Raw genomic sequence first — 10,967 nt, forward strand, 5'->3', positions numbered from 1 at the left:
AAAATGTTTTGCTGATTAGCAACATCACCACAGCAAAAATTGATGAAATCAAAAACCACTTTTTGAAAAAGTGTCCGATTTCACTTAGAAATCCCCACATATATTTTATTGGTCGCAAATGATTATTGGAATGACAAACTTGATATACCCTCCATACTATGCTGAAATTAACTTACAAACATATCATATGCTGTTACAATAACAATAACTGAAGAGGATGGCAAATATACTTCGATAGAAAACTCAAGTTAAGAAGTTAAGTTAAGAGTAACGCGGAAAATGTAAGCTCTTGGGAGCCAATTCTCGGTTCGGCTTCAGGAATTAAATTAAATTAGTGTCTTAGAATTTTATGCAAAGATTGAACTGCCAAGTTAAAGCAGTATAGGTACCACAATGTTTTTATGGATTCGATTTCAATGGATCGAAATGGATGTGTATTTAGTTATTCATTATTTTTCTTATTATTGTTATTATATATTTCTTTTTAATTCTTTCCAATTAATCACCAAAATAACGTGAGTACGATTTCCTTTAATTAAATATTAATTCTAAAACATAAGAGGTTATGAGAGATTTCCAAAATGTGTAATTAATTTCCCTTTGATTATTTAGTTACAAAAATGTTTGCCAAATAGTAAACAGAATTGCAATGTAGTTTTGAAGAAGGTTTCCTTTGTTTTATAACCTGCTGCTGTAGAAAGTGGAACTCATAAATTTTGACTGTATGTGGGTGTGGGTGTTTTTTCGAGTATATGTGAAGCATATTCTTTTACGGTTTCCTTAATGGATTTTTGCAACATTTTATGTTTGTGCGTGAATGTGATACCCAACGTACTCGTATATCGTTGTAGCACCATTGTTGAGACGAGTCGAGTACATTTTTTTATAAATCACTCACGTAATGTTTCCTACTTATGATTATCATTATTGCAATGCTTATGATTTTTAACGCATTTTGATATGAATGTAGTTGTAGTAGTTTTCACTCACTCATACATGTTTATTTGTAAGTTATATTATTATAAGGAGGTTAATATTGAGGTGGAATAACAAAACATTACATGAATTTTTCGTTGGTTAACAAATTTTCAGATATTAGGGTACAAAGACGCTGTTGTGATCAGGGTTTCGGAGTAGGGGTCTAGCAAACAAAAAAAAAAAATCAGCACCTAGTGATTTTTTCTACATTTATCAAAAAAAAAAAAAAAATTAATTTTATTCAATTTTTATACCCTCAGCCTTTAGGCTATAGAGGGTATATACACTTTGATACGACCAAAAATGTGCCTCATCGAAATAATTGTTTTAGACGCCAAGTATGTTTGAACGAAATTATTTTCAGACAATTTAAAACCGATTTAGCTGGCTAGCTGATCCGCACGATAACTCTCGAACGGATGAACCGAATCGAAACACATTTTGCACTTTGTAATATTTTGCCCAAACTTAGTTTAACGTGGGCCATATCGGAGTAAGTCCATACCTCCTTAGATAATGGCCCAGAAGCACCAAAATCCTACCCATACTGAAACTTTTTCTGAAATTTCTTCAAAACTTCGTTTAATGTAATTTAATATTTCGAATTCTTACTAAAAACGTACTCACAGATTACGCGTATTTTATTGAAGCAAATTCGTGATACAAAATCAACATATTTTATATACGCTATTATTATTGTGTTTGCTATTTTTTGGCCAGAGGCTGAGGGTACATCTCCGTCAGCACAGCTGGATGATACTTTCCTACTTGTTAGTTTAGTTTATTCATTTGGTAAGACTATGAACTGTGAAAAAACATTTAAGCAAAAGCACTCAAGAAGACAAGTTTTATATTTAATATCTCTTTACTCTTTTCATTTGAGGAGGAATCTTCGACTAGGGACCGTCACCTCAACAATTATTTTTTTGTGTTCGGGTATTTCTTTTTACCATTTGACCAGTTCCGGGATTGACAAGAACTCCCTCCATGGATCTGTTTCATTTGCCGTATTTGCATCCATCACATGCCAACATCGTTGAGATGTAATGGATGAAGGGAGTAGGTGCACCTCCGAGGCTGCTCTGGTCTTAGCCGCCAACATTCATCGTTATCGTAGGAATACGAGAGCACCGCAGTCTCCCCAACAGCGAGCAATACAGTCTATTAGACCCCATGTTGATGTTCAGCGCACCCGTATTGCATCGTTCCTCCAATTTAATTGTATATTGTATTCGGGGAAACACAATGGTCGCCGCGATCCAGGATACAAAGCTCATGACGATTTGCAGAAGGATCGTATAAGAAGCGATGGAAGCTTAGCTTACATACCTATCTCTCTTGAGCTTGATTTTAGTGACTCGTACATGGCATATGTGCTAAAGTGTGGGTCATTGGGGTGCTTAATGTGTACATTAAGGTTATGACTTTTTGACGTTTTTTTTTCTCAAGAAAGATTTCCTGTAGCGAGAGTGAATGAACTTTTGCCTATTAAAACCAAAAATAATTAAAGTATTAAAAAAGTTCACGCTTAAACCACTTTGATTTCTTTTTGAAAAAAATACTATGAAATCAAGAAAAATTTTGTCTCAAAAAATTATTTTCTGTTACATGAGTAAATGACCTTCATGTTTTGAGTTATATATGTGCATAAAGTGACTTAAAAATTAAAAAAAAAAAAAACGAAAACTTTAAAAACTTTTTGTGCATGAGCTCTTTTTTATCGGCTGACCTTATAATTAACATTTTATCTAAGCTTATGTAAACACTCATCAAAATATGATACAGGGATACGAGGTTATAAAACAGTCAAATTCCTAGTGTACATACCGCCGATGAATAGCTGTGCCCTGCATTATATAACTGTCTGGACTTCAATGATCATCATGAATCTCATGCATTCCGTCATAGGCAATGACCAGTGAGGTACAGCGTTGATAACTCCAACGAGCAAATTGATAACTCGACCATTTTGCATGGAAGGTAGATTCTCCTACAAGGATAATATGAGACTGTCATAGCTCGCCAGACATGGTAAATTACGCATCCTGACAACACGTCAGCGTTAACTTACCACTCAACCTTATAACATCCAAAGCGTTTGGCCCACACGGAATATCAATGATAGTCGGATGATTGTACGATCTTGGCGTCGAGTCCTATCTGCAGTGCACTTCTTCAATCTGGGGAATATGAAAATATTCGCCGTAAAAATGCACTGCCGCACTGTTCACCATTTGGGCGGCTGAAATGAGGCTCCCAGTGAACATATTGGTAGATTGTGTCCGACCACTACCTACTCTAAAATATTGGGTGTGACGTTCGATAGCATGTTTAAGTCGTCCGAGCAAGCCACAGCTATTTGCACGAACAAGTATTGCTTCGTGCTGCACCAACATAAACCCCAGTGAGTCTTCATCGTCAACATCATCGGATTATGAAACTCCCCCGCAATCTCCCCGACAGCAGTATTAGCCGCAGCCATTAACACCGCGTATTGCTGCCCCAGTTCCTGAGGATGTGACATTCCTGCAGTTTAACTGCGATGGTCTTCGAACCAAGATCAATGAGATCGTGAACTTTATGAGTCGGAGAAATATTGTGGTCGCGGCGATCCAGGAAACGAAGCTGAGCAACAACTGCAGTCTTCGGAGTTGTGATGTATACAACGTTCTTCGCCAGGATCGTACGATATGTGGGGGTGGAGGGCTTGCATTCCTACTGCACCAGTCTGTCCAGTACAGACCTATCTCGCCTGAGCTAGACTCTAGGGACCCATACTTGGAGTGTATGGGGGTAGCGTTAAGGTGTGGAACCGCCGAGATAGAATAGCTGTTCCCCGCGTTATTTGCCTAACATCAGATCTCTGTTGCGAGGTGATAACCGCCTGGTCCTAGGGAACTTCAATGGGCATCATGAGTTATGGAATTCAGCTCTAGGGAATGACCAGAGAGGTACAGATCTGGCTAAGTAAATAGATAGCTCCACATTCTGCACTGCGAACGAGGACGCACCCACCAGGATTAGAGGAGACTGCCACAGTTCGTCTGACATATCCATCGTGTCACCCGGTCTGACGAATGACGTGACATGGCAACCCGTCATTTCCCTTGGGTCGGACCATCTCCCAATCCTCATCACCATAAACAGACCGCCAGACTTCATAACCTCTGAACGCCGCACTTTCTTTAATCATGGGAAAACGTATTGGCAAGGTATCAGAGAGTTCACTTATGCTTCAGAGAACTGCAGCAGTGATGATGTCTCGGAATTTCGTCTATGCTCCCGAACATCAGAGGGATTGATGTTCGGGAGCAGAGAGGAAATTCCGAGACATCATCACTGCTGCAGCCGCTTGCTTTATTTCTGCTGGTCTATTACCTGAAAAAAGACCCAATTTCCCAGCAGAGGCGACCGGATTAGCTAATGAGCGTGATGAGCTTCGCCGCACGAACCCTAACGACCCCAGAGTCAGGGAACTGACAATGGAAGTCAATAGATTAGTCGGTGAACACAAGCGGAAAAAGTGGCTAGAACATCTGAAGTGCTGCAACACTGGAGCCGGCTGTAATAAGTTGTGGACAACGTTTAAGGCGCTATCGAACCATGGTAGGAGAGACGATCGGACATCTGTCATGTGGCTGTGACAGATCCGAAGAGGTGCGCTGGCTATTTCTGCCGACAATTTATCGAGCACCCCGATAGCGACCGGGCGAAGAGAAGTGTTTTGGGTCATTTGCGATCTTTTCCAGCTGAGGCAGAACCGCCGCAATTTACGATGGATGATGTTGCAGATGTTATCCTAGGCGCAAAGTCATCCAAAGCGCTTGCACCTGACGGAATTTCTATGTTGATGCTAAAACAGCTGGATGACCCAGGAGTCGAGTATTTAAGCCAGGTCCTCAACTTATCGCTAGCCACTCTAATAGTTCCCGATGCCTGGAAGATGGGCAGGGAGGTCCCGCTGCTGAAACCTGGCAAAGATGCCAGTAGAGGTGGGTCATACAGGCCGATTTCACTTCTATCGCCAGTAGCTAAGATACTCGAGGCATTACTCCTCCCCAGCATCAGAACGTGTTAACCAGTTGCGGATCATCAACACGGATTACGGAAGCAGCATAGTACCCCAACAGCACAGCACGCCATTTCCACAAATATTGGAGGAGGACTCAACCAAACCGTCTCACAGAACAGTAATGGTACCATTGGATCTGACCAAAGCATTTGATACGGTCAGCCATGCTAGGCTGTTCGAGGATATCAAGAATACCACCCTCCGGCCTTGTCTGAAACGCTGGGTCATCAACTATTTGTGTGGTCGCCAGTCATATGTGGAATTCAGAGACAAGAAGTCCAAACCCCGTAGAGTGAAGCAGCGAGTTCCCCAAGGAGGGGTGATATCTCCGGAACTGTTTAACCTCTACCTCTCTGCAATTCCACGCCCTCCCGATGGCATTGAGTTAATTAAGTACGCGGATGATTGTACACTCATGGCGTCAGGTCTCAATATCGGTAACGTTTGTGACAGGCTAAATGCCTATCTCATTGATCTTATAGAGTTTTTCCATGCGAGGAATATGAAAATATCCACCACTAAGTCAACAGCCACACTGTTCACCACATGGACGGCGCAAATGAAGCTCCCACTGAATGTGCAGGTCGACGGTGCAATTATTCCGACCACAAACTACCCCAACGTCCTAGGGGTCACATTCGATAGCATGTATAAGTCGTCCCAGCATACTACAGCTATCTGCGATAAGCTGAGAAACAGGAACAAGGTACACAAGTCGCTAGCCGGCAGCACTTGGGGTGCGGATAAAGAAACCTTGTTAACCACATGCAACGCGATAGGTAAGTTTGTGGTAAGCTATGCGGCGTCAGCGTGGTTTGCTAACGTAAGTGATACGCAATGGGATAAACTACAAATCTGGCAGAATGCTGCCCTGAGAACAGCTACAGGGTGTCACCTCATGTCTGCAGTGGACCATTTACATGAGGAGACCAAGATTCTTCCTGTGCGTCGACACAACAGGATGTTGACGATGCAGTATTTGCTTGGATGCTATAGGCAAGACGACCCAAATCACCATCTGGTGGATATGCCTGAACCCCCCAGGCAAGTTAGGGAGGATTATCGAGATCTGGAGAGAGAGGTGCAAAGATATAAAATAGAATCTCTAGATCAACGTGCATACCAGGCAGGTTTAAGGGACATTCACACTGATGTGGTTGCAGAGGCTCTGGCAGCCTACAGTGCGAATATCGTCCTCGACGATCATCCACCACCCATGGCAGCAAAAGAAAAACAGCTGCCAAGACAAACGAGAGTCGTGTTGGCACAACCTAGGTCTAGTTGGTGCAGCCGCCTCAATTCTTACTGGGCCAAGATTGATGGCACGCGGAATATCTGCCCAGCATGTGGCACCGGTCCGCATACTACGCAGCACCTGTTTAACTGCCCAGCCAACCCGACTAACTTAACTCCACTCTCTCTTTGGACGAATCCTATTCAGATGGTGTCCTTTCTGAACTTGGGGCTGGAGGTAGAGCCGAATCAATAAAATAAGGATTTACATGTACTTGTAGAACCTGCTACAACAACAACAGATATTTCCTCTAAGATAAGAAGTAGGAACAAGGTCCTCAAGTAGCTGAACGTTACGCAGTGAAATAATATTCAAACCTGCCAGAATGTTGCTCTGAGGACTGCAATAGGGTGCCTCCCCATGACACCAGTGGACCACCATCACGAGGAGACGAAGGTATTACCGATGCATCAACACAACAGGATGTTGTCGGTGCAATACCTGCGTGGGTGCTATCGCAGTGGGCATCCCTGTCACGACTTAAAGGAAAGACTTCTCCCACCAGGTCACGTCAAGAATGGTCTTCATGATATAGAGATAGAAGTTCAAAAATATAAACGGGAACCTCTAGACCAACGAGCCTATCTGTTAGGCTTGGATAGCATTCACACTGATGCAGTTACGCATGTAGAACAGACCAACGAGCCTATCTGTTAGGCTTGGATAGCATTAACACTGATGCAGTTACGCATGTAGAACAGAGATACAGTGTGAATGTCGTACTTGGGGACGGCCATTGCAGCAGAAGAACTACAGCTTCCTAAGCAAACACGAGTATTTTAGCCCAGATAAGATCCGTACGATGCAGCCCCCGTAGTTCTTACTAGGCCCGAATTAATATTACGATACCCAACACATGCCCGACATGGGACCACACTGCACGCTGCTATTTAGCTGCCAGCTCACCTGTCTCCTGATTCTTTAAGGACGCAACCTGTCCAAGTTGCCTGGATACAGAGGAACCAGAACCTGTTAACCGAAATAATACACCACCGAACGTATTTGCGTTATTACAACAACAACAATGATTTGTCCTTCCTTTAATTTTTTTTTTGAATTTATCAACATTGAATTCATGGTCAAATAGAATTCAATGTTAGTAAATGTGAACCAACCTATTATATAGTTTATTCTTCTTAGCCATGAATAGCATACAAATCCACACACGCACACACATGCAATTGCAAGTTTAACAACAATATTGTGTTCAGCAATTCTCTTTTCAATTCCTTGATATTTCCATGGGAAAATCATATGAATACTAACGTGTATCCTTATGTTATAAAAACATACATACGCTTATACATACACAACAACATAGTGTATACAATTGTAAAAAGTGAATATGTTTTCCCTTCGCTGCACACACTTATTTATGTTTTTATGGTTTTTGTTTGTTTACAAACAAAAAGAAAAAGTAAAACTAAAGATGTAACAATTTCTATGAAATAACAACAATCTATGATGGATAACATGCTTGCAACTAAGAAGCTAATTTCACACATTCAAATTCTGAAGTGTACTGGGAATACTGGAGGCTAGAATGGTTTGCGGTCTGAGAAGAACGAGAATATTGCATTCGCAAGCAAATGGGGTCACCATATGTTTTGATATTATTTCTTGAAGGAGAAATGATTTTTTTTTGACATAAACATGCATACACGAATACTAAAAGATTTCAGAATCTTCTTATTATCATCCTAAACAGATAATAGAAACAGAGTTTTTGTCTTGTTAATTAAATTTTGAAAAATCAGTTCCCAGAGGACTTCTTTAAAGAAAATTATTGTTTCTGTGTGTCAGACAATTTCAAATTTAAACTTAACTGAGCTTTCCAAAATACAGTTCGAGAATCCTTGCACGTTATTTCATTTAAACATTCAGTGATTTCCTTTGTCACGCTCACTCATAATCCGTCCGTTTATTGTCGACGACATTTATATAAGAAGTCGAAACTTAAGTGGCCTCCTTCAACCGACTTCAATATTCCGTAAATCGAGGCGTCGCGTAATGCGGGGCTATACCAAAAAGTCATTGTTAATACAAAAACTACTACGGACCTGCAATACATTTGACTATAATTAATTCACCTACTTCAATCCAAGAGTGATTTTCACAGACGAATAGGCTGACGTACATGGCTCAATCGATGTAGATTATCACGCTGATCAAAAATGTGTGGGCTCTAAAATGATTATTTCGAAGAGTTACAAACGGAATGGCAAACTTAATATACCCTGCATTATATGGTGGAGGGTATAAAAAACAATAAAACCTCTTAGGTTTCCAATTTAAATTTTTAGCCGTTTGTGGGTGTGATTAGTTATTCAACTGGCAGACCTAATCCGCACAATCTCCACAAACAAACCATAATTATTTCTATGTATATTGCAAGAATACCTCTTGGGAGGGGTTATAGCGTAGTAACAAAGACCACAAAGACTAAAAATATTAGTGCAAGAGGTGCATGACGGAGTGGCTATAAATACTGGGACCCATAACTCAGGAAGTATTGGATTGCCATAGCGAAAATATAATGTTGTAGTCATGATTACAATGACAACCCGTCAATAAAATTTCAACACTATCCAAGAAGTGACCTTAAAGAAGTTTAAAACGGAAAGATATTGAACTTTTGCAAAGAAGGTGCCTGAAGGCATATACTGACAGAGTTCCTTTTTAACTGGATCAAATTCATTTCGATAGTTATGGTGCCAACAAGCTATTTTAGTTAGGTTTGGTTTAAAGATATGCAGCCACCTTGAAACCAGTGGTCGCTTCGCTAAGCCGCTTCAATCGGTCCATTGTGTTTATACTGGATAGGGTTTTGAAGATGATAAAAGATGCCTTTTAAAATTGAAGGTGAAGATGAGGAATCTTCCGGGATATTGTTGTATTGCTGCTCGATGTTTTACGCTTGTACTGAAAGATAGTAGTTAGATGTTTTGACGATGGACCGTATATCACTCTTCTGCATCTCCACATAATCTACAGCTGTTCCCGCCACTGTCATTCCATCATGAAGTTAGAAATATAGCCCTATATCCTACATCTGGATATTGTAGTTTGCAGAAGCATTGGCACAGCGGTGCTAAACGTAGTCTTCTCGGGCTAATTCATCATTATATTATCATGTCCTGTACGATTCAAATCCTCACGACTTTGTGGTCTATAAGTTGGGAGTTGGGCGGCCCTGACTATCGACATACATATGTATATACACGGGTCCTATGGGATTGGTTTTAAATCGCCTAACCAACTCTGTTGCTATTGTAATAGACACAGTCTATCTTGGATCCTTCTGTATATATTGACAGACCGTCCAGAAGAGAATTTCCTCCAAAGCAATTGTCCCTGTTTGGAATAACTACCGAGAGTGAGTAAAACTTGAAACTGACGTTCCCAGCCGCTTGAGACTGGACCAGAAGTTACATAGGTTTTGAGATTCAGGATCATGAGCAGCCTGAGCAGAGTTTTTGATTGCTACGGTGATAGGAATTTACGAAGCCCTTTTTTATTACCAAGTGCTTGACACCATACAAGTCAAACATAGGTTAAGACGGGCAGATCCACGGTAACATACAACCAGTGTATGACTTGTGGTCTGAGAGTCAGTCAGAGCTGAGAGAACTCCCCCTGTTAACAGTTTTTCTCATGGAACTTTCTTGTATGTGCGAATTTCCAGCATATCATGAATCTATTTGATTAGTTGGTCACCGTAGGATGTTTTAGAGCTTAAGCTGCCAAAATATAGTGAATTTCAAGGACTACCTTAGGTAAAAATTTCAGCACAATTCTCTTAAATTGCAAAAATTTTTAGGCAAACATTATGAACAATTGTGAGAGAGGTATCTTACGGTGTTATCTAATATAGACTTTCTGGGAACTTGATGTGTGTTTGGAAGAAATTTTACGATTTGCAAATCATGCCCACCAATCATTTCAGTTATCGTAGGGTTTGTCACTTGGACTTGCCCACGAAAAACACTATATCACTTTTAACAAAATTTCAAAACTATACTCGTACAACCGCAAAACTGTGAACATGTTTGAACTATTGTGTGGAAGGTGCCGAAGATGTTGACGGATATAGACTTTTTTGGAACTTGATGTGCGTTTGGAAGACAGTTTACCATGCGCAGTTTGGAAACTAAATTCGTAAGTTATCGTGCTCATCAGTAATTTTAAACTTTTAGGTTTTTGTCCCTAAAAAATATACCATCTTAACATTGACAAACGTTTGCAAAAAATATTAAACATAAAAGGGTGGGCCGATATATTCGAACCTAATAATAATTGTTCCACAAACATCCCAGAAGGGACTAGGGGGACTTCCCTCATATCAATGAGTGCACCCGAATTCATATTAGCTCATGATATGGGACCTACAGGTTATCGCCGAGACCGAACGGCCTGTCCTAAGACACCAATTATAGAGAAGTTGTACATGGCTGAAATATTCAGAAAACAAGTGAGCCAAGGTACAGTCGGGTCGAGGCCGACTATGTGATACCCTACACCACTACCCCTGTTCATAAGCTTTTGACTAATAAAATTCAAAATATTCATTAACACAGGTCAATTTTTTTGAAACGCATTTAAGTGCATCGACAGTACAACCCA

General features: G+C 40.6%; 1 protein-coding gene across 1 annotated transcript; it reads left to right on the forward strand.

Annotated features, from left to right (window-relative positions):
- The first annotated feature begins 5,465 nt into the window (after window positions 1-5,465).
- On the forward strand, window positions 5,466-6,874 carry LOC141398389 (uncharacterized). Its single transcript, XM_073975675.1, has 2 exons — window positions 5,466-6,094; window positions 6,694-6,874. Exons 1-2 carry the CDS (start codon window positions 5,466-5,468, stop codon window positions 6,872-6,874), a joined length of 810 nt encoding a protein of 269 aa, XP_073831776.1.
- Window positions 6,875-10,967: the final 4,093 nt, after the last annotated feature.

Source organism: Musca autumnalis, unplaced genomic scaffold (assembly GCF_047663935.1).
Source record: "Musca autumnalis isolate F117 unplaced genomic scaffold, ASM4766393v1 scaffold_3, whole genome shotgun sequence".
NCBI classification, from domain to species: Eukaryota; Metazoa; Arthropoda; class Insecta; order Diptera; family Muscidae; genus Musca; species Musca autumnalis.

What these genes read in the sequence shown, in the direction of transcription:
- LOC141398389 (XM_073975675.1), top strand. Translation starts at nt 5,466, where the DNA reads ATGGCGTCAGGTCTCAATATCGGTAACGTTTGTGACAGGCTAAATGCC. An exon ending in GATATGCCTGAACCCCCCAG is followed by an intron (nt 6,095 to 6,693) that starts GCAAGTTAGGGA and finishes GGACTGCAATAG; the next exon opens with GGTGCCTCCCCATGACACCA.